The following is a 23398-nucleotide window of genomic DNA, read 5'->3' as shown; positions in this document are numbered from 1 at the left end:
ACGCTGAATAACTTTGTCATTTACCAACCGATCGACTTCAACATATGTACATGTTTTCGATACGTCAATTCAGTACAATTTCAACGATGGATCACTTCACACCGAAAAACCGAAATCGACGCTATAAAACCCGAAATGCTTGACAAAGTGATGGCAAAAGCAGGAAAAAGATCGCAGTTTGTGATTGCTAAAAAATGTGGCCACTAGATTGATATTGTATTCCAAAAATAGTTTTAATATATTGTAAATAACCAAACCAAATACACAAAAAACCTCACTTATACAAATCAGTTTTTTTTTTTCAAAGTTATTCAAGATTTTCATACCGACATAAAGGATGGTTCACCTTGTATGCAGCTTCATATATCACACGACCATGTGTTTTTTTTTTTTGTTTTGTTTTTTCAAAAATTAGGTTTTTTGCATTAATAAGAAAATTATTTAAGTGTCCGAGAAGTGTTGACCACTCAAGAAATCCAAGCTCACACAATTTTCCATAAGTTTAGATCGATAGATTATGGACATATAGAGTAAAGTTGGGTATTGTGGGCATCATTTTACCTTCATATTAATTTCTGCCAAAATAATCGTAATGGAAAGGCGATATTTTTTTCTTTCTAACAGATATTGAATTATCTTCTCATTTTATTGTAAAATATACCCTAATATAATCGTTTTCGTCTGATAATATAGAAAAACTGAAACCACCTTAAAAGTTTATGAAAAGAAAAATGGTGGGCCAGGGTATTCGGGTAAAGTGAGCCACTATATAAAATCACCAAAACCAATTGTAAGAGTTAATAATAAGTCAATGGATTTTTTTTATATATTTTTTTAAATTTTAATTAATGACCTTCTAGGTTGACTATTTGAAAAAAATTATTCAACTTAGGTAAATATAAATCCACTTTCTGTATGGCCGATGGTGGAAATTTGTGTGTCTCATACCCTTGCTCAAGTAAATCGAAAAACATTTTCACATTTTCTTTTGTGAAACCCATTACTCTATTAGACGTTCCCGTTGGTGAGCGAAAACTAAGCTAATCTTTTGTGCCTGCGCAGGAATCCATGCAACCAACCTTTGGCACTTTGGCAATTCCGTCAATTGAAACGCCAGGGATCGAATATCGTGTCTTGTGAAGACGCAAAGCAGGAAAATTAACGAAAAAAAAGTATTACAAACTTCTGTTTAAATAATTTAAAAATAGTTTCTTATCGCATTAAAAAATGTAGAATATTTTAATAATTCTATCTGAGCTTTTACACTCTAAAAATAATAATTAACTAAAAAATACCATTAATATAACACGCCGCACACTGGGGATTTTTGTACAGAGATGCGGAAAAAAGTATACATCCCAAAAAATATTTACATTTTTACTACTAATGAAGTTGTATATATTTGTGTATGAAAAGAACATGTTTAAAAACTATTTTTTTTTAATTTAAAAAAAAAATTGTTTTTTAAAATTCATAATTTTTTTTTTTTTTTTATTAATATAAGCCAGCAAATATTTACGCACAGGATACATGTAAGTTCATAATTCTGAATTACCCTCAAAATGTCAAAACAAAATTAAAAGTGTTTCGTTATCATTATGCACACACTAGAAAGCGTTTAGTTATTATCATTGCCAAAAAATAATCAGTGGCGCCTGGTGGCACCTGCAATTGATTAAAACTGAAAGAGACGCTATTAAGAAACACGTTGATACTAGTTTCTAACCGTAGGTAAATGTAGCTCAACTTGCAGATCCAAGAATATGAAGGAATATGTTTTTTTTTTCGTAAAATTAATTATAAATAGATAATCAAATGCTTCACAGCCTTTGTTCTTCCGGCTAAAATATATAAAAATATCGTACCCTAAATGAAAAATAAAAAATTGGAAGTCGGCTCAAGCAAAAGGAAAAAAACCACCTTGGGCTTTGAAGTTTTTTCTTAGTCAGTTCAATACTATATTATAAAAAAATTATACTTTTGACATACCTATAAATATATAAAAAAAAACTGTAAGTCGGAGTTTAGTAATTCTTTTTGATTTTATTGTTGGTTCTATTCTGGAATTTAGAAATACCATTAAACATTGCGTAGGTGGTATGTTGCAAATTTGACTTTTTTCCGCTAAATCCCCAGTGTGCGCCGCTGAGAAAGAAATTGACTGCACTTGACAAAATATTTTGATCAACGGCTCATCAGTAAAGAATCCAATTCAAAAGGCTAGCAGCTTAAACCATCCGTTATATTAATTTTGAAGTTCATAAGCAATATTTCTAGTGCATGTTCGTTATTATGAAAAATACAGACGTTGACCACATTACCCGAATAGCCCACAATACCCGATCTTACTCTACCACCTTGATCAAAACGTTTCTAGAATATATTCAAAAAATTCAAAATATAAATTGATTCCTCAAAAGTGATATTATCGCCTATAAAGTACTCCACATCAATTACAACGCACTTCTGCCAGCGTTTGAGCCAGCTCTCAAAACATTTCTGAAACTCTATTTTCGGTGTAGACATCAGAGCTGTCTTCAATTTTTCCTTTACTTCCTTTCGGCTGTTAAAAAGCGTCCCCGTAGTGGTTTTTTGACTCGATCAAACTTCTTTTTGACTATTTTAAATAGAAAAAAATTGCAGGTGGCCATATTAGGTGAACTCGATGCCTGTTGGATGGTATTCGCTTCGTTGTTGATCACAAACTCACAGAGAATAATGGCACTGTGCGACGGCGCGTTATCATGGTGCAAAATACACGAGTTGTTTTGCGTCCTTTCTTTTTTGGCGAAGTGCTTCAATAATAATAGTCTTTATTAACTGTCTGACCTACTGCCAAAAGTGTGTGGCGTGCAATACCGTTATAATCCATAAAAATCGTGAGCGTCGCTTTCTTTTTGGACTGAAAACGCCGTAGTTTTTTTGCTCTTGATTCTTTCGTTCCTTCGGGGCTCTCCACTCACTCGTGTCCTACTCAAAAACCCACGTCTCGTATCCAGTAATGATGCGTTTGATGAATGTTAGATCGGATTCAGCCTTGGAAATCACATCTTTGGCAATATCAGCGTGGCCCCTTTTTTTGCATGTAATTCAGGTGCTTTGAGACCAACTGTGCAGCAACATGGCGCAAAAACAAATCATTAACTACATTGCCCTGAACGGATGCATAAGCAATGTTCAAGTCCTCTTTCAGCTCTCTGATCGTTAATTTGTATAATTTGCGGTTATTGATAAATTTTTCTTTCACTCTATTGGTGTTTGCATCAGTTTTCGATGCCGACGGCTTTCCACTACGTTCGTAATCCTTCATGGACTGGCGTTAAATAACTATTGCACAGGCACTTAATGACAAGTTTTGACAATTTATTTGTTCCTTATTTAATATTACTAACTTTTTTTTGAAAATATAAATAATTCTCATACTTAAACCTAATAAATCCAAAATTCAAATTTTGTGCAAATTAAACAAAAAAAAATATCAACAAACTTTCATCAAAATTAAAACCTTTTAATTGGAATTTTAGGAAAAATTTGAGTCGATAGCTTCATAGCCCATTGAAAATAGCAAGTTTTAAATCACTCATAAACCGAATTGCTGTTTGACATTTTTTTTTGCTGACAGTGTCGGATGTTTTCTCCCATATAAAAAATATGTGCAACGTTTAATGATTTCAATGCGCATATCTTTGGCGAATAAAAATGGGACTAAACACCAAAACTGAAGTTATCATGGCAGTAAAAAAGTGTCAATCGCGCGCACTCAAACAACAAGAAGTCAAATATGTATCTACTTGCCTCAATCTTTCAACAAGATCAACATAAAAAGTTGTATTTTTTGCTAAACAAAAAATAAATAAATAAATAACAACTAAACTCATTGCCGCTCCTGTGCAGGCAAACTGTATGCCACAGCGTTGCTACCATTCCGGCTAACAATGACGACAGCAATTAATCTGTTTCAAGTCAGGAAAAGGTGATTAGCATCGCGGGCGCACTTCACGCCGGCACAAGTGGTTCAATTAAATTAATGGAATTAGTAAAACAAATTCGCTACGTTAGGTGCCGCCCATTGACAATGCCGGCTGGCATTAAACGAGTACCACTTGGACAACTTCGTGGGTATTGTAAGTTATGTAGTCAATAGTAATCAGAAATCAAATACTCAAAAAAAAAAAACAAAAAATTATTAAAACTTACTTGTGTGAAGTGACAAATGTTAATGTATGCAAATATGAAACAGCGAAAGTCTACGCCCAGCAGCCAGCAGCCGGTACAACTGGATACCTTCACCTTGTTGCACCTGCGCCTATATCAGTTCCTAGGCCTGTGTTCAGTGCCATTGCAATTGAAATGTGACCTCGCCACAGTCAATCAACACCCGCAGCGTTCCAGCACACATCCAACTTGGCGGCTCCTGCTGATTTGGCATTGTTTGCACTTCATATTCTTTGGTTTGCTGCAGTTTTGGACAAGCACCAATCATGATTCAATACTCTACAATAGCGATCGTTTTGGAAAATTCAATGACATTCTAAAGTTGATTGCCACGATTTCTGCACATTTTGTAATACTCAGCGAAACCATACTGCAGCGCAAATATATGCAAAAGTTTCTCATCACCTACTCACAACTCCATTGCAAATGGAGTTTAGGAACTTACCGCGAAGAATACGGTCTTTATAGGACATACGTATGGAAAGTTATTATTTCCACCGCCGTTTATTTGAGTATTGTTGTTAATTATACGCAGTCGATCGCCACGCGTCGTCAGTGGTTAACGTTTTTCTTACCCTTTATACCGAGTGGCTTCATTTGCCACTTTCGTTCAATAGAAATTATGTATTTTATGGATATGTTACGCATCGAATTGGAACAGCTCAATAAGAATGTAGAGCGGCTGGTACTTTTTAGTCAGCGTAAATTCCAAACGAGCGCACAAAGGCTGGACTATTTCGAGCAGACAATTTGTGATGAGTTGCAGACGCTAATGAAGAACTATGAAGATATTTACGAAATGAGTGTCTTGTTGAAGAAAGCTGTGGGTGCATCTATCGCCTGTAACTACGTTAAGGAATATGTAATGATTTTGTCCGAATGCTACTGGTCCTATTGGATGATATACACAGGCCAGGATATAATTGGTAAGGATTTAAAGATTATTTTTTCCAGTTTTTTATGATGAAATACTAATAAACCATTTTAAAATTTATGGCGTGGATGTTTTTTGCCGTTGTGAGTGCATATCCTAATTATGTAGTGACTTGGGATATCAATTCAAGTATTTCGAGATCCCGATATTTTTTTGGATGTGGGAATAAGTTTCCGCCCTCGTAAAAGAGGTGTCGCTGCTGATACTATTTATTTTTGTGTTTGTTCTAGTAATATACTGGTGTTTTGAAGGTGTATATGTGAGGTCTCGAACGCAGTAGTTGACATTCGTTTGAAGCGTAAAGATACTTTTTTATCTGACGTCAAAAATATCTACGTTCGTCCCGAAAATACAGCATTTGCGGGAAGTCATGTTTCATTATTACCTTTTAAAGAAAAGTGCAGCTGCAACGTGTCGTGTATTGATCAATATTTACGGTTATCACGCTCCATCAAATACAACTTGTAAAGAGTGGTTTCGACGCTTCCAAAGTGGCATTTCGACGTGAGTGATAAAGATCGCGAAGGGGCACCGAAAAAATTCGAAGATACTCAACTACAAAAATTATTGGCTGAAAATGCATGTCGAACCCTTGATGATATGTCTAAAGAGTTAGATGATGACAGATAAACCGTCGGTGCATGGGAATGGTCTAGAAAGCAGGTAACTGGGTACTACATCCACTGAAAGAGAGAGATATCGAGAGACGTTTGGTGACGTGTGAGATGCTTCTTGAATGGCAAAAACGAAAAGGTTTTCTGCATCGCATCGTCACTGGCGATGAAAAATGATAACCCTAAGTGTCGAAAATGTTGGAGCATGCCAGGTCCATCGATAGCGAAAAAAAATATTCACGCTTCAAAGGTTATGTTGTGCATCTGGTGAGATCAAAAGAGTATCATCTATTATAAACTTCTTAAACCATCTGAAACCATCACTGGCGATCGTTACCGGCTGCAGCTAATGCGTTTGAATCGAGCTGTCAAAGAAAAACGGCCTGAATGGGACAGTAGACATGACAAACTGATTCTGCTGTATGACAACGCCGGGCCACACGGTACTAAATCGGTCCAGAAATGTTTAGAGAGACTGAATTGGGAAATCCTGCCCCACCCGCCGTATTCCCCAGACATTGCACCTTTGGATTACCATTTGTTCCGATCAATGCAGTCAGCTCTTATTGGAGAGCGGTTCTACAGGAACATTGTTGATTGTTAAATAAGTGTTGTTGTATGTATTTCTTCTGCTAACAACCATGTATTTAGTTTTGCTGATGTTGATTTTGAGGCCGTATAGTTGACTGTGCATTGCAACATTGTCGATCACTTTTTGAAGGCCAGCCAAGCTGTCACATACATAGTATAGTTGTATTGTAGGCGTACCTGATGTTATTTAAAGAGTGTTTAAATTTTAAGGGCCGGTGTTGATTTTGAATAAAATACAATTTTTTTAGGAAATTATTATTATTTCTCTTTATTATGATAATATTGGTATGGCTCAATTACGTATGGAACAAAATATCGGCCAAATGGCCGCCGCGGCCTCGGTGGCACACCTCCAGCCGATGGTCCAAATTTTCGATGACGCTGAGGCATAATTGAGGTTCTATGCCGTTAACTTGCCGAATTATCTCATCCTTTAGCTCTTGAATGTACACCTTTTCTTTCAAATAACCCCAAAGAAAGAAGTCCAACGGTGTCAAATCACATGATCTTGGCGGCCAATTGACATCGCCGCGATGTGAGATTATTCGGCCATCAAATTTTTCGCGCCATTGTTTCGTTAGCTGTGTGACAAGTGGCACCGTCCTGTTGAAACAACACATTGTCCACATCCATATCTTCCAATTCGGTGCATAAAAAGTTCGTGATCATCTCACGATAGTAAACACTATTCACAGTAACTGCCTGACCGGCCTCATTTTGGAAAAAATACGGCTCAATGATGCCGCCGGCCCATAAACCGCACCAAACAGTCACTCTTTGTGGGTGCATTGGTTTTTCGGCAATCACTCTTGGATTATCATTCGCCCAAATGCGGCAATTCTGCTTATTGACGAATCCACTGAGGTGAAAATGTGCCTCATCACTGAAGATGATTTTCTTCACGAAGTGCGCGATATGTATTTTGATTTGAACGCCCGTTTTCATAATAAGCCTGAATAACTTTAACGCATTGCTCGATTGTGTATCTTTCCATGGTTCAAATTGAATTAGTCTAAAATTGAAAAATATCAAATAAAATGCACAAAAGGACTTGACGTTTAGGTGTGGTTTACATTCAACGTCGGCCCTTGAAATTTAACCACCCATTATGAGCGGGTTGTATGAGAAGCTCATTATCTAACGGAAACTTCACTACATTCACAATTAAATATTTATAATTGTTTTTTCTATGCTTAGTTTCTCAAATATATTATCAGTTACATAGATAAAATTCTTTTTCAGAGTACTCTTTGATAGTTCCTTCTGCCATGACCATCTTTCTTTTGTTAATAACGTCACGAAATTGTATGCGATCGGTATGTTTATACGTTCATTGCTTCTGCTGGCATATATGTATGCTTGTTTTGGTAAATTACATAATTAAAAATATTCTTTCATTATTCATTTATTAAATAGGCAAATTTCCTTGCACACAATGTGCACAAAATTCGTCACGACTTAGAAGATCTCAACATCTCAACGCGGGTAAATTTTCGCTTAACAAGAAACACAAAGCGCCTCGGGCTATTTCATGTAGAATTACAAATAATATAATCAAAAAGAATTTTATGTTTTACATTTTCAGCTACAAAACTTCACTTTGCAAATACTACACCAGCGAATCATAATCGATGGCTTTGGTTTCTTCGTGCTGAATTGCAATATGGCAAGAGATGTAAGCGAAAATAAGCTATTTAATACAAAACATTTATTTATAGACTATTTTTACACGCTTATTTTTTTCAGGTGCTGGGTTCAATAGCCACTTATATGCTCTTCTTTATACAGTTTATGCCCAAGTTCAAAAATATCTAAGGCACAAAACTACGATTGCGTGCAAACATTTGTATGTGCACATAAGTACGTAGGAGAATTTCTTTTACAATGTATCGCTTAGAGCACAGTTTAATGCTGCTGGTTTCATACAGGGTGGTGCGAACATACGCTTGTTTTTGAATCTTAGCTAGTTTTGGCGCCGTAACAGTCAGAAATATTTCAAAAGTATTTCCAAATTGAGTGCTGTGTTGGTCAGAGCGTGTTGGCCGAAGGGAAGCACCCACTACGCCAAAAGTTTGTGTAAAAAATATGTGATGAAATTTCGCTAATAAATCACACTGGTATTAAAATATTAAAGAGTGGTGCCTCGTTAAATTTTTTTTGTTTGCTAATTCGGGGTCGATGATCACGAAAGTGAGTTCCCTTTAATTTTCAAAAGAATCGTATCTCGAAAACGATTCTTTTGAAAATTAAAGGGAACTCATTTTCGTGATACGTGACCCAAAACATTTATTTTCCAGATCTTTACGCAGTTATTATTATAAAAAAAAAATACCAGTCTAACGGTTAGACTTGATAGAAGTGAAACCTTCCGTAAAACAAACTGAGAGAGAATAAGACGAAAGCAGCATTAGGAGCGGGATAATTATAGGTTCATTATAATATTGCTATAAAGTTCATATTTTATTTTCTTCATTTTATCATACATTCATCCTCAATGTTTTCAATTTCAACAAATGATACGAGTGGCTTATGATAGATAAAATATGATACAAATGCTTTGGTTTCGATGTTGTCAAAAAAAATACCCAAACGGACCGAAGAAACAGACTTACAAATTTCTTCCATTTTCGTCTACTTGTATTCATATAAAAATTTATGTCTCTTCCCACCAAAGCTAAATGTATTAGTATATTTTTTCTTGTATTTATTCAAGGCTGAAATCCAAAAAACTGTTTTCAATAAATAATCAGAAATGTCCTACAATGCAAATTTCAAAAAAAAAAAAAATTTTATTTCTTGTGATTCGAACCAAGAATTTTGAATCGGAAGCTCACATTGCTATCCGCTCGGCAATCGCGCCATACTGTCGGTGTTGGCCTAAAAGTTATTTAGTTCGTCGCTACATTTATATGTAATTCGTTTCACTTTTTCCCAAATCACTCCCAACGATTCTAAAGAAGTTTTCACTTCAAAAATTAATGTACGAAATATTTATACCGATTCACTTAAACTGACTTTCAGTATCTAAACCAAAAATAGAAAAGCCAAAAAACTGTTTTCAATAAATAATCAGAAATGTCCTACAATGCAAATTTCAAAAAAAAAAAATTCCATTTTCGTCTACATGTATTCATATAAAAATTTATGGCTCTTCCCACCAAAGCTAAATGTATTAGTATATTTTTTCTTGTATTTATTCAAGGCTGAAATCCCGGCGGTACTGCAATACCGGGTCAACCCGTGGCAGAGAAGGAGCAAGCCCCTAAAACACTCCGCCCATTTCCAAAAATTAGTTTAACATTTGTTGTCCTCCGATGGAGGATCTATCAGATGTTAAGCTGATAACCACACTACCTAGTCAATACATTTTAAATAATAAACCTAATAAAACTTTTGAGAATTACACGCTCACAAAAATTATTTATATCAACATATAATATAACGCTTCGTAACTAAATAACTTTTAGGCCAGCGACGGCAGCATGGCGCGGTAGCCGAGCGACTAGCAATGTGAGCTTCCGATCCAAAATCCTTGGTTCAAATCACAGGAAAAAATAAAAGTTATTTTTATTTATTTCGTCGCTACTTTTATATCAACATATAATATAACGCTTCGTAGCCAAGTTGGTCGCTTTTTTCGTTTCACTTTTCCTCAAATCACTCCCAACGATTCTAAAGAAGTTTTCACTTCAAAAATCCAGAAACGCCAATCAAACTATCCTTTTATGGATGTGGTTGAAATATATATATATTTTGCCTTTTTTATTTGATAAATAGTTTTTTTGGTTAAAAGCGTTTAAGGGGACAGATAACTGTAAACGGCCATATTTTCCCTGATTTTCATTAAAATTATTTAAAATGAAGAAGTCAATATATATTTTTCAAAATTGGCATACAGTTTACTATATTTATACTTTAAAATAATTAATTTTTTTTTTATTTAATCATTTAAAATGGCGGATGTACACTCAATTCTTCCCGGAAGGTAGCAGAGGGGCATCTCAATCGGCGGGCATTGTAGCATCGGCGTCAGTGACCTAAATACAAAAAACCAAAAATTTTTTTGTTTATTAATGTTATAATTTCTATATGAATTAAAAACAAATGGGGGGAAAAAAGTTCCCGGAATAAAAAGCTTAAAAAAATGAATTTTGGGGGGGAAATTTTTCTACTATTTTTGCTTCCAAAAAATTATTTTTTCGAAAAATTTTCGAAATTGTAAATTCACATAGAAAAGATGTTTGGAAAATTTCAGGGAGATCGGTTAATAACTTTTCGAGTTATCGTGTACGCCAATTCGGAAAATATAGTTTTGAGAAAAACGCATCTAAAATTTGAATACAACGTAATTATACCTCTCCCAGCACTCGAACGCAAAGAATAGAGTCGTCACGGTTGACGATCTATTATAATATAAGAAATACTTAAATTTACGTTCTAAAAATTTTTTGGCATATTCTTAAAGGATTATATTAACATTTTATGAAAAAAAAAACTTTTTTTCGAAATTTTATAGGTATCTGTCCCCTTAAATTAAAAAAATAGGGACATTTTCAAGCTTTTTTTTACTTCTTGACTTCTTCATTTTAAATAATTTTAATGAAAATCAAGGAAAATATGGCCGTTTACAGGTATCTGTCCCCTTAACCGCTTTACTTTTCAACAATTTTTTTTCCAGTTTTATTAATTTTTCATTTCAATACAAAAATGTAAAGCCTAAGAGCGGCCAAATAGGACAGAAATGTAAAAGTTAAGACAAATTATATTAAAGAAATGCACTCAATTAAAATTTTTCCCACTTTCCCTCTTTCAGTTGAAACTCTGTCAAATACTTACTAATTTTGTTCGTTTCTCGCGTTACAAATATATCGCATTATTCGTTTTTCTAAAGTTTTTTTGTGGCAATGATTCCATAAAGACCTAAAATGCAGATTTTCTACCCTTATCTCGATATGAAACTCATTTTCTTGTTCACTCCACTCCACTCCCAATTGTTCTAAATTACACCTTTTTACCGTTCTCAATGAAGCGTGTGGGAAAAAAAGAAATAAAAATCTAGAACTACGTCAACATCTATTACCATAGGACTTACACATAAAAACAATAACTACATGCAGCGCGGTGAGACTAAGTGACATAGGAAGCTGGACAGCAAGGTTGTACGGTCACAGCAAGATCCGACTACAGTTACCCTCACTAGTCAAAAACAAATCAGACTTCACAATTCGCGACCTTAACTTCAAGAAAGATTTTACCGTACGTTTTCCACCGAAAGCCGAATGGAGGAAAGGGAAGGTGATTGGTAGATTGGTAGACATTGAAATCTACACTGACGGTTCTAATATGAACTATGGTGTGGAAACTGGCCTTTCGGGAGCCGTTCAAATTATCCAAACTAATTCGACTTCCTGACTATGGCGACGTGTTCCAGGCAAAACTATTAACAATCAGAGAAGAAATTGGTGTATACTGTCGTTTCAGACAGTCAAGCAGCTATCAAGGCCTTAGATCCCAATTCCATTGCATCCAAACTAGTTTTACTGTGTAGAGAGGAACTAGAATTACTCTGATATGGCTTCTCGGTCATAGGAATATAGAGGGTATTGAGATAGGGATGGAGGAGAATGAGGGAGGGAGAATGATGAGCTTGTAAGAAAAGGTTCGGCACTAGACATAAGGGGCGAAGCTGGTCTAGAGCGCAAAAAATGGGCATATTTTATGAATTTATTTTGACTCAACAAAGGAATCAATCGAAAATCTGTGAAATAGGTTTAATAATATAGCTTTCATGGTACAAATACAAAATTTTTCGTCTGAATTAATTTCAAAATGGCCGCTGTCCAGCAGTTCTCCTAAGGCGCCTTTTTTCTAGTGGGTCCATTGCCGAAGACGTAAACTCCTTAATTTTTGTCCTGGATCAAAAAATAAAATTTTTTTAGTTTCTATATAACAACAGAAAGAGACGTACGTAGGATTTTTTCGATATTTTGTTTTTTCGCGAAATGGTGCACGTTTGAACAAAAAGTTACAATTTTCACTATAAAGAACGACATAAAATTGTTGATTAAAAAAAAAACTATGTAATATAAATAAAAAATCCTACGTACGTCTCCGGAAAAAGGTATTTCGAATGTATTGTCAAAATTTCCTAAGAATCGGTAAAGATTTGTTCGAGTTATGTCTTCGGCCAGTTTAAAAAAAGTGATTTCGAGAAAAACGCGTTTAAAGTTGTAAGTAGCGTTCGGGGCATACCTGCGAGGCACTGCCGTCGAATGAAAAATTTGGGCATTTAGACATTTTTGCTGGCATCCCTCATTTGGTATATTATTTCTAAGACCCTAAAGCACCTTTTAAGACAAAAAAAAATTTTTCGATTTTTTTAAAATTCTAGACCAGCTTCCCCCCATAACAGAGGCGGTGACAGTTGCTATCCCATTCAAGGCAATAAGAACATCCTTTGCTTCACACGACTATGCTTTAGCCGAAAGAAGGTGGAATCAATTAACTACACACAACAAGAAAAACATGGCCGTCGTACAACATCCATAAGACGAATTCCCTGTTAGGATGCTCTCGCCCAAGCATCTCAGGTATAACTGCAACCCTTACAGGTCATTGGAAGGTAGGGGATCATGCAGCCAGACTCAACCTTCCTTCCTTTAAATACCATCTGCAGAAGCTGTCAGTCGGAGGGGGGTGAGGAAAAATAGTTTCCCTCATTTCCCTATTTATGGGAATGTCCAGGTCTTCGCTCTTTCGGCAAGCCTTTCTTACAGCAAGTTAAGGAAATCTCAGACATAGACATAAAAAGTTTGCTGCTATACTTAAATAAAAATAAATAATTGGCGCGTACACTTCTGTTAGGTGTTTGGCCGAGCTCCTCCTCCTATTTGTGGTGTGCGTCTTGATGTTGTTCCACAAATGGAGGGACCTACAGTTTCAAGCCGACTCCGAACGGCAGATATTTTTATGAGGAGCTTTTTCATGGCAGAAATACACTCGGAGGTTTGCCATTGCCTGCCGACGGGCGACCGCTATTAGAAAAATGTTTTTATTAATTTTGCTTTCACCGAGATTCGAACCAACGACCTCTCAGTGAATTCCGAATGGTGATCACGCACCAACCCATTCGGCTACGGCGGCCGCTATACTTCTATACTTGGATCTCACGAAATGAATATGGCTCAAAAAACAAAAAAAAAAAAAACGAAAAAAACATGGCATCAGACGATCGCAGTGGTAGTCAAATGGTGCTAGTCGCTAATTAGGTTTATTTCAATAGAAATACTCAACCACTTCAACAACGACAACAGCAGAACTACATAGAAGAATTACAACTCAATAACAAAGTTTCGTATTGAAATTGTATGACTGTAACAGTCTGATAAATTTAAAAATTGATTGGTGAGAGAGATTGTAACAGATTTTCTGAGAGCCACTTAGCAATCTGCTTCAAAAACGATCTACATAAGTCATCAAGAAGGTATAAGAAAATTGGACCGGATATGAAATCAATTTTGTTGAAATTGTTTGCACTTTCTAATTTACCTTAGAGGCGGAAGTCCACGCCTTAGAGCTATGTGCCAGGAAATGTCTTCGTAAAAGCACGCGTGGTGCCAATATCAATACCAATTTTCTCTGACAGTCAAGCAGTTGTAAAATCGCTAGGTAGCTTCTCATTTTAATCGAGGTTGGTCTGGGAATGTTTTAAAATTCTCGAAACTCTAGCATCAAGAAACTTTGATAGTCTGATGTGTGTTCCGGGACATTAGGGGCACGAATTGCGGACACTTTAACGAAAAAGTGTGCAAACACTCCCTTCATGGGTTATGAACTTTTCTGCAGGGTAAACAACAGTTTCAAAAGTGGATTAATGAAGTACTGGGGAGCCCAAACAGGCATGCGGCAATTGAAAAGAGTCACTGATCTAGAACGTATAAAGGTAGGGGCAATCTTAAACCTCAGCAGAAATGACATAAAACTCTACTCTGAACTACTAATAGGACTCAATTACCACATGAAAAAAAAATTGATGGGGTGGAAAATGATTCTTGTAGACTCTGTAAATAGGCTCAAGAAACAACTGCTCAGCAGTGACACTATGCAGACTATACCATATTACCTGGGAAGCTGGGTTATAGATCCAGGTGAAATTAAGCCTACAACAGTTTTAGGATTTATTAATAGCCTAAAACTTTTTGAGTAGGCTACATGGCTGCGCAATATATCTTTTTAGGTCGCAGAGCACAAATAGCCATTTTATAATAAATAAAAATTTACCTTATATATGTTGTATAGAACTCTAAAACAATTTAATCAGCTCTCAAATTCTTTGGCTTTGGATTTCTCGGCGATTCAGCGTAATATACATTTTTTGTTAATGAATTGTTTACATAATTCCCGGCTATGTGAAAATTCTTCTTCTACTTACATATATATAGTCTATAAGTAATCTCATTTTAGTAATCTGGATTAATAAATACAGGGTCCGGTACTCGAAGTGTAACCAATTAAAAAGGCCATAAATTTAGTTTGGAAAATTACTTTTATTCAATTCAAAGTAAAAAATGTGTCCTGGTTGGACAATTGAACTCTATCGTTTTGGGAGTTTTCGGATTGCTCAATTACGGATTGCTCAATTTGGAAAATTGTCTCGTCAGAAAACACAATGTTCGGAAATTGACCGCTTTCGGCCAAGCGAAGCCACTCCTTCGCTCTCTCAAGTCTGATTTGTTGCTGCTTTGGTGTGAGATCATGCGCCTTTTGGATCTTGTGAGATCATAACTTTGAGATCATTTTTTCAGTATGCGGCGGATGCTACGGTCAGATATTTTCAGTTCTTTCGTCATTTGATTGGCACTTCCGCGTGCTTGTAAACAATACTCTGAAGTGTCACTTAGCCAACTAACAGACAGCTGATACCCGTGCATGAGTTGAAAAAAAAATTATTCTTTTCTATTTCTATTTTATATTCCATAAAAAAAAAATAAAAAAATGGATCACCCTTTATAAGTGAATGTACTCGCATGTAATGAAAGAAACCCTTTAAGTTCTTGACAAGCGACGCCAGAAGTCTTCACGAAGAAGTCATTGTTAAGTGTGTTAAGAGAATTCGAATATTTAAATATACACAAGTCCCATTTGATCGTCTTTATTTGTACTCATGCGCTTGCATGTGCATGTGTATGTGTTTTATTATGCGTACATATTGATTTTGTGTATTTATTTAACTAATCGACTTAGAAACTTAACATATGGAAAAAGACAAATAAATTAACATCAATTACTTGTAAAAATACTACTAAATTAAATAAACTTATCCCTATAAGGCGAGTAGGTCAAATCATCTACGCCTTGCACATGACGCGCTGCATAGCTATCAATGCCGACATAAGTTTCAGACGCTATTTGAGCAAGTGGACTCTCTTCAATACCAGGCAGATACATATTGCCGATGAATGATTGAATATTTGCAATGCCAAGCGTTGGGTACTGAAACGCGGCATGGAAATCTTTTGCCTCTTTATTAGGTAAATCAAGACTCTCCTTGGAAACAAAAAACTCAGTCATGTCTGCAGCTGAGGTGTCTTTCGATGCTCCATAATTTTCGTTGGCTGTTAAGTCAGTATTACTGCTATATTGGTGGAATGAGGTTGGCTTAGCAAAACCATAACCGCTCGGCAAAGACTTTTCGGCACTGTAGTAAGACTTATGGCCGACATAACCATTTGTTGATGATGGCTCCATAATTCCTTTCAGATCTTTATACGGTCTCCCTATTTTCGTATGCATTCTATGGGCGTTACTCTTAGCAGCGACACCAATGCTGTTGGGAGTCTCCAGTACAAATTCTGCTCTTGGCTTCTGATACTTCGACTCATAAATTTTGATGGTTTCACTTTGCATTTGCGGTTGCTCATGTAGATTAGGGTGTTTATGATGGTGATGGTTTTGGTATGCACTCGAGTCTTGCTCGAAAGGTGGTTCATAGGTCTCTATCAATTTGTATGTTTGCACATATTTTGTAGGTGACTTAGGAGTACTTTCATCAGAATGGCTATCGTAATCCTCTTGCACTATGGGATATGCTGAATGCTTGGTTATGTGATCGGTATGTTTCAGATAGTCCATATGCGGATTACTAATTGGAGTTTTTAAATCGGATAGCAGAATATTCGTCAATAAAGTGTCGTAATCAGTGTGCTGAGGTTTTGCGGCAGTTGACTTATGTGGTAAGTGCTTTCTGTGATTGCGCTGACGATGATGTTGTAGAATTTTGTGTGTTGGGATGCAAATTATTGTTGGGTCATCATGCAAGTTAGGCTCATAATGCGTATGAGTTGCAGCGGATATTTCTTCGGGTAAGTGCACTTTAATATGAACATTTTCGCTGCCAAATATGGGCTCGCCAAAGTTGAAGTGGAAAATATTGCAGAACGTAAGCAGGGACTGTGAAATGGAAATGAAATATTTTTCAGAGTTCATCAAATTCGCTTTTGGATTAAATTATGTGTTTACAGGTATGTTCATGAAGCAAATAGTTTGCAACAATTGCTACAAATTATCACGTTTTGGTGTTAATGTACCCAAAAAATTTGCAAAGTAGGGGAAAGTGAGAGAGCAAAATGACATTTCTTTGAGGGGAAGTTGCAAGTTTTTACTGGATAAATTTTTACTTGTAAGAGTTTGCAAGTGAGAAAAACAGCTGATCGCAAAGTGAAAATAGGCACGAATTAAAATTTGCGAATTGCAATTGCTAATGGAATGTTCTTATAGATGGAAAGATAGATGGAAAGAATATTTCAACGAACTACTTAACAAAGAAAACTACGATAATACAAGTAAGGAGGAACAAGTAGTACATACGGCCGAAATCTATGTTGAAGAACCTAGCTTTGACGAAGTACTATTGGCTATAAGAAAACTTAAAAACCATAAAAGCTGTGGTGAAGATGGAATACCCGCAGAACTTCTGAAATATGGCGGACATGAACTACATAAACAAATATTTACCTTAGTAAGCCAAATATGGCATTCAAATGAAATACCCACTGGATGGGCATCAAGCATAATAGTACCTATACACAAAAAAGGACATAAAACTGAATGCCAAAATTACAGAGGCATATCTTTACTTAATACAGGTTATAAAGTATTTACAAACATTCTATTTGAAAGGCTGAATATTTATGCTGAGAACATCCTAGACGATTACCAATGTGGTTTTAGAAACAACCGCTCAACGATTGATCAAGGTTTTACTGTCCACCAGATATTCGAAAAGTTTTACGAATATAAAATTGATATATTTTACCTCTTTGTTGACTTCAAACAGGCATTTGACAGTATAAATAGAAAACGGATAAAATACTGCTTTCAGAAAATTGGAATACCTCTGAAGTTAATTAATTTGATTCTCTGTACATTGTCGAACACAACAAGTAAAGTACTGGTGCAAGGAAGCCTGTCAGACCCATTCGAAATCATATCCGGAGTAAAACAAGGAGACGCATTGTCATGTTTAGTATTCAATTTAATGCTACACACGACTGTTAAAGAAATAAACACGAATGGAACATTATTTAATAATGATTTTCAGATATGTGCCTACGCAGATGATATTCTTATTATGGCTAAAGATAGAAACACTCTTATACGCGTCTTTAAATGTATTGATAAAGATGCAAAAGCTCTGGAACTACACGTAAATACCGAGAAAACCAAATACATGATTCGGTCAGTCAACAACACGACACGCGATGACCTAAGTATTAACAACTTTGCTTTCGAAAATATCACTGAATTTAAATACTTGGGTTTTAAACTATCAGCAGATAAAGATTCGGCGATAGCTATTAACGACAGAATCCAAGCTGCAAATAACGCCTACTACGTTAACATAAAACTATTTAAATCAAAAGATTTGTCCAGAGCACAGAAAATAAGAATGTACAAAGTACTGATACGACCCGTCCTTACATATGGTGCAGAAATATGGACGCTGAAAACAAATGATATTCATCAGCTGATGTGCTTCGAAAGACGTATCATAAGGAAAATATATGGTCCGGTTGCAACAATAGATGGCAGCTACCGCATTCGCTACAATAATGAAATCGAAGAAATCGTTCGAGGACAAAATATAATACGTTTTATCAAAGCCCAACGAATTAGATGGATTGGGCACGTACTGCGCATGCCGAAAGAGCGAAATGCTAGGAAAGCTTTTATTTTAACACCAATTGGAGGAAGAAAAAGAGGACGCCCACGAAAGCGATGGTTAGATGACGTCGAATCAGATCTTAAGCAAATGAACGTACACAACTGGAGAGATGTAGCCATGGATAGAATAAAGTGGAGAAAAATTGTTGAAGAAGCTATGGTCCACCACGGACTGTGAGGCTAAGAAGAATGGAATGTTCTTCATCTGACAGCGATGATGAAATGGAACAAATTATTGTGGACAAAAAAAAATCATGTGATTTCGAAGCTTGTTATTTTGTATTTTACTCGCTATATTTTTTTTTTAATTTAATACGAAGTAAATCAAGTGAAAAAATGTTTAATTTTTGTGATTTTTCCTGCCCACAATTTAATCAGCTGTTAGTGAAACTTCCAAAATCTTACTGGTTTTGCATTCATGTACTTTTTTTGATATTTTTCTCTTTGAGAGAGAATTCTTGGAAATTAAGTTACTGACAAATTACTGGATAATTTATACGAAGGTTGCTATTTATATTTCTGTCCTTGGGCATTACTAGTGTTGTCAGGCGCCATCTGACCTTTCCTTTGGAGAGTTTGACATGTTTTGTGAAAATTAAAGTGTGAGCATTTTCGTGCGATAATTTTCCGTCTTTTGGCGTTTTGGCCGAGCTCCTCCTCCTACTTGTGGCTTGCATCTTGATGTTGTTCCACAAAATGGAGGGACCCATAGTTTTGAGCCGACTCCTAAAGGCAGACATTTTTTTAAAGAGGAGCTTTTTCATGGCAGAAATACACTCGGAGGTTTGCCATGGCCTGCCGAGGGACGATCGCTATTAGAAAAAACTTTTTCTTCATTTTGGTGTTTCACGGAGATGCGAACCTACGTTCTCCGAATTCCGCACCTACGTTCTCCGTCACGCACCAACTACGGCGGGCGCACCGTAAAAAATTCGTACCATGAATTTTTCCATGGCCGCTGTTCGCTCACCGCCGAATTACGGGAAGGTCGTGCCAAATCAGTTGTTGTGCCAGAAAATATCAATGCAGTGTGTGAAATGATTGAGCGAGATCGTCATGCTACATACCGTAAAATTGAGGAATTCGAGGACATTAGCATGACGAGCATCAATAAGACTTTGCATTTTCACTGTGTGGTAAAAAAGATATGTTCGCATGGGATGCCACACAAATAAAAAATTTCCCTGGAAACGCGACTGGACAAAGTGCTTCGAAAATGGATTCAAGCGAAAGCAAAAGTGTATTGATCATCGTGGAGAATATTTTGAAAAACAATAACACCGTTCTCAATGTTCATTTTTCCATTGTTCGGCCAGAAATATAAATAGCAACTCTCGTATTATTTGTATTTTCAAAATGGGTTCAACAATCTAGGGTAAGTTTGCACGTATGCACTTTAACGTCACTTGGAGTTTTTTCTATACCACCAGTCGATAATACATTTTTAACAATTTTTTAATTTTTTTTTTACCATTTAAGCTTTTAAGTTTTTTATATATAAAAAACACATTATGTTTTTTTTATACCCTCACGCACTTGTACTACAATGAGAGAAGTCGTTTTAGTCATGTTTGTTCGACCGTTTGGACGATAACTAGTCAACTCAGAGTGGACATTTAAACGATGTAATTTCTCACTTACAATTGTTAATAATAGTTTGCATAAAAATTGAGAAACCTGAAAGAATCTAAATTTTATCTTTCTTTTGAAAGACCATTTTTTAAGTTTGGAGAAAAAGAAATCCTTTTTTTTTGCGTAAAATTGCACGTAATTAGCTGTTACTGTATCGGCACCAGAAACACCATTCGTCATTATCAATGAAAAACTGTAAAATGTACCGAATTTTCCCTTTGTTGATTTTCATTGCTAACACCCTGTAACTCATAACTGAATGGAATAAACAAAAAACAGCAAAATAATTCTTTTAGTGTCAAATGTCACCTTGACAACGAGCATAAATTTTAAATTGTTTGATCGATACTTTACGAGGTAACCATCACGACAGCCATCTACGGAGAAAATAATTGATTTTTTTCCGCCCAAACCAATACTTGACGAATTGTTTAGGTGTTTGCCTAGGCATTTTCTCAAATTATGGTAATCTTTTCGATGTTCTCCCACAAATGGCGTGGTTTCTTGTAAAAAATTTTATGCCCAAAAGTTTTTATTATTTTTTCTATTGAAAATTTTTGAAGCACATTTATTTTAAGCAGTAAAACTGGCACGTTTTACTCAATATTTTCATATTTACATTTGCCCATATCACTAGAATTACTCACTAAAACACTTGAAATGCAATTCATTGCTTTCCGACTACACTAATATCCTTTGCTTAAATTTCCGCAGGTGATCTGCAAGTGCGACTTCATGGGCCTCCCGATATCGAAACTTCAACGTGTACGGCGCTGTCGATCGTTTAAATCGCTTACACATTTCTCGTAAATCTTTTATGCACTTCAGTAATAAATATTCGCACGAATTTAAACAATTTCAAATATTACAATTAGTGTTACATGTCAACATATAACGGTATATATGTACATGCAACACACATATGCGACATTTACCGGCACAAACGCTGCTGTTTGTAATTTGCTGCTCCGTCGTCTTAAGGCAATTTAATGATCGCGGCGGCATATTTGCAGTTCAACGCAAATTATCTCCTCTGAGCTAATGCTTGCTTACACATATCTCGACCTACGTTTGTATATGTATGCGTGCGAATTTTCTTAGGTCATAGATACATAATTAAGTTTATTGTTTTGACCACTTTAATGATTTTAACGATATTAGATGAGTCAAATGAAAGTTAATGAAAGCGAACTGTTATCGCATATCTACTGATCTCTGGCATGGGACATCGTACATCATTAACAAAAATTTGTGTATTTGGCACTTATCTGCTTGCGTATATGTTATTATGTTAGTGAATATGTATGCATGAATATTTTATGCAGTAAATCAAATTATTTCAGAAGAAGCTACTTTTGGCACTGTACTGGTCCACCAGACGCGGTCGTCGTAGCTGAATGAGTTCGTGCGTGATACCATTCGATAGTGCTCAGATTCGAGACACCGGACATTAAACATCAAATGATCGACATTTTTTTCTAATAGCGATTGCCCATCGGCAAGCAATGGCAAAGCTTCGAGTGTATTTCTGCCACGGAAAAACTCCTCATAAAAACAACACCTGTCATTTGGAGGCGGCTTAAAACTGGAGATCTTTCCCCCTGCGGGAAAACATCAAGACGCATACCACAAGTAGGAGGAGGAGCTAACCAAACACCGATTTCACTTGAAGCTTACATATTCTTATACTAAAATTTAGCAAACAATAGCTTTCTAAGTATCATGCTAAGCCGTTCACATAATTTTCAATTTTTTTTATTGCCATTTATTGGTTAAACAAAGGGGGCTATATACCCAAACTTTCATTTCACCTTAAGCTACTGTACCAGATTTATATTATATTAGGCGTCTTTGACTCGCCACTTCTCTGCTCGCTATGTTTGATAATGATGAAAAATTTGCATGTGGAACAACCCCAAAGTTATCGAGCAAGATTCGCCGCTAGCGAATTATGTTATACCTCATAAACTTGGTATAATAGCCTAGACAGTTGGTGGCGTTAATAGTGATTAACGGATTAATTCGGAATTATCTGAAGAATTAAGTGCAAGCGAATTAACAACTAGACTTAATTCTCATAATTTAAGAGGATTAAGGGAGGGAGAGGATAAGGGAATTAGACGGCCGCCGTAGCCGAATGGGTTGGTGCGTGATTACCATTCGGAATTCACAGAGATAACGTTGGTTCGAATCTCGGCGAAACCAAAATTAATAAAAAAAAAAACATTTTTCTAATAGCGGTCGCCCCTCGGCAAGCAATGGCAAACCTCCGAGTGTATTTCTGCCATGAAAAAGCTCCTCATAAAAATATCTGCCGTTCGGAGTCGGCTTGAAACTGTAAGTCCCTCCATTTGTGGAACAACATCAAGACGCACACCACAAATAGGAGGAGGAATTCGGCCAAACATCCAAAAAGGGTGTACGCGCCAATTATATATATATAAGGGAATTTTCGATAGCAACATAGCCGAAAAATGAATGAAAAATTATGAAACTTAAAAAAAGTACAAGAAAGGGCAATGCATTAAAAGGATCGAAATTACATGAATTGCTTTAATATTTGGGAGCAGTTTGAGAAATTGCAATTTAAGAATTTTTTTAAATAAATAATTATTTCTTAGTATCAAGGCAACTAATAGCCATATTTGTTGGCTGCGATCCATCTTTTACTGGCAAAACTATCCAATAAGCAAATTAGTTGTTTACTAATCCGCGTAACGGCCGTCTGTCACACTACAATTTTAATCAAAGTTAACTGCGCCGGTAATCTCACGCTGTAGTATCTCGTAAACGATACACATTTCCCAAATCTGGCGTGTTTGTATACCCACGGCGAAAAGATTTTTAGAGGTGTGTTTTTTAACGGATCTGAGCGAATTTGACAGTACCAGCTGCTGGACTGATGTCACCTGGGATGTGTTTACAAAAATACTGAAATTGTGTTGGTGTTATACGAAAAAAAATCAACCAATGACACTTCTTTGCCGTCTGGACAACGACTGATTGGGCAAGTCTGTGAATGCATCTGAAATTACTGTACACATTTCAGCTAGCGATAAGGTTGTGTTAGTGAGATGAGAAAAAGAAAATCAACACAGTCTTCGCTAATGATCCAAACAACGACTGACTGGACGAGTGTGTGAATGCATCTGAAATGATCGTGTAGAATTCGGTTGCCGAATCTCCCAAG

The 23398-nt window shown here is 36.1% G+C and overlaps 2 protein-coding genes and 1 pseudogene across 2 annotated transcripts; 1 reads left to right on the top strand and 2 right to left on the bottom strand.

Annotated features, from left to right (window-relative positions):
• Positions 1–3967: 3967 nt before the first annotated feature.
• Positions 3968–8209, top strand: LOC129238947 (gustatory receptor 8a-like). Its single transcript, XM_054874193.1, has 6 exons — positions 3968–4124; positions 4208–5141; positions 7597–7670; positions 7771–7839; positions 7940–8029; positions 8101–8209. The coding sequence occupies exons 2-6, from the start codon at positions 4214–4216 to the stop codon at positions 8167–8169; spliced, it is 1230 nt and encodes a 409-aa protein (XP_054730168.1). The 5' UTR covers positions 3968–4124; positions 4208–4213; the 3' UTR covers positions 8170–8209.
• A 1338-nt stretch (positions 8210–9547) lies between these two features.
• LOC129239861 (U2 spliceosomal RNA) lies at positions 9548–9731 on the bottom strand (annotated as a pseudogene).
• Positions 9732–15660: 5929 nt separating this feature from the next.
• Positions 15661–20879, bottom strand: LOC129238126 (uncharacterized). The gene is made up of 2 exons (XM_054873164.1): positions 20856–20879; positions 15661–16803 (listed from the first exon to the last, which is right to left on the bottom strand). The coding sequence occupies exons 1-2, from the start codon at positions 20877–20879 to the stop codon at positions 15661–15663; spliced, it is 1167 nt and encodes a 388-aa protein (XP_054729139.1).
• Between the last annotated feature and the right edge of the window lie 2519 nt (positions 20880–23398).

The sequence above is a fragment of the Anastrepha obliqua genome, chromosome 2 (assembly GCF_027943255.1).
Source record: "Anastrepha obliqua isolate idAnaObli1 chromosome 2, idAnaObli1_1.0, whole genome shotgun sequence".
Lineage (NCBI taxonomy): Eukaryota > Metazoa > Arthropoda > Insecta > Diptera > Tephritidae > Anastrepha > Anastrepha obliqua.
This window is presented reverse-complemented; position numbering and strand designations above follow the sequence as displayed.

What these genes read in the sequence shown, in the direction of transcription:
- LOC129238947 (XM_054874193.1), top strand. Translation starts at nt 4,214, where the DNA reads ATGTTAATGTATGCAAATATGAAACAGCGAAAGTCTACGCCCAGCAGC. An exon ending in ATCTCAACATCTCAACGCGG is followed by an intron (nt 7,840 to 7,939) that starts GTAAATTTTCGC and finishes TTACATTTTCAG; the next exon opens with CTACAAAACTTCACTTTGCA. An exon ending in ATTGCAATATGGCAAGAGAT is followed by an intron (nt 8,030 to 8,100) that starts GTAAGCGAAAAT and finishes TATTTTTTTCAG; the next exon opens with GTGCTGGGTTCAATAGCCAC.
- LOC129238126 (XM_054873164.1), bottom strand. Translation starts at nt 20,879, where the DNA reads ATGAATTGCATTTCAAGTGTTTTA. An exon ending in ATTGCATTTCAAGTGTTTTA is followed by an intron (nt 16,804 to 20,855) that starts GTGAGTAATTCT and finishes TCCATTTCACAG; the next exon opens with TCCCTGCTTACGTTCTGCAA.